This window comes from Rhinocladiella mackenziei, assembly GCF_000835555.1.
Source record: "Rhinocladiella mackenziei CBS 650.93 unplaced genomic scaffold supercont1.1, whole genome shotgun sequence".
NCBI lineage: Eukaryota > Fungi > Ascomycota > Eurotiomycetes > Chaetothyriales > Herpotrichiellaceae > Rhinocladiella > Rhinocladiella mackenziei.
The window spans coordinates 3,937,791-3,938,369 of record NW_013550604.1 but is presented as its reverse complement, the minus strand read 5'-3'; the positions used below and the strand labels follow the sequence as shown (position 1 = coordinate 3,938,369).

The 579-nt window shown below is 58.2% G+C and overlaps 1 protein-coding gene across 1 annotated transcript in view; it reads right to left on the bottom strand.

The window, feature by feature from the left end:
* Z518_01394 (uncharacterized protein) overlaps positions 1–579 on the bottom strand; it is a gene marked incomplete at both ends in the record, with an annotated part of 4,077 nt that overhangs the window by 423 nt on the left and 3,075 nt on the right. Inside the window, one exon of the mRNA XM_013421994.1 lies at positions 11–565. Within this exon, the coding sequence (XP_013277448.1) occupies positions 11–565 (555 nt within the window). The remainder of the gene's footprint in view (positions 1–10; positions 566–579) is intronic.

Below are 579 nucleotides of genomic sequence, written 5' to 3'. Positions count from 1 at the left end.
TCCCCAGCACCTTCTGCGTGATCTCCGACACGCCTCGATGCATCTGCTCCGCCTCATCGTACTTGCCTTGATCGCTCAGCACCGCGGCCAGGTTGTTCATGCTCGTCAGTGTCGAGGGATGTTCCATCCCCAGCACCTTCTGCGTGATCCCCAGTACGTCTCGAAGTATCCGCTCCGCATCATCGTAATTGCCTTGATGGCTCAACACCGTGGCCAGGTTGATCATGCTCGCTATTGTCGAGGGATGCTCCATCCCCAGCACCTTCTGTCTGATCTCCGACACGCCTCGATGCATCTGCTCCGCCTCATCATACTTGCCTCGATCGCTCAGCACCGCGGCCAGGTTGTTCATGTTCGTCAGTGTCGAGGGATGTTCCATCCCCAGCACCTTCTGCGTGATCTCCAGTACGTCTCGAAGTATCCGCTCCGCCTCATCGTACTTGCCTTGATGGCTCAGCACCGCGGCCAGGTTGTTCATGCTCGCCAGTGTGTCGGGATGCTCCATCCCCAGCACCTTCTGCGTGATCCCCAGTACGTCTCGATGCATCTGCTCCGCCTCATCGTACTTGCCTTGATCGC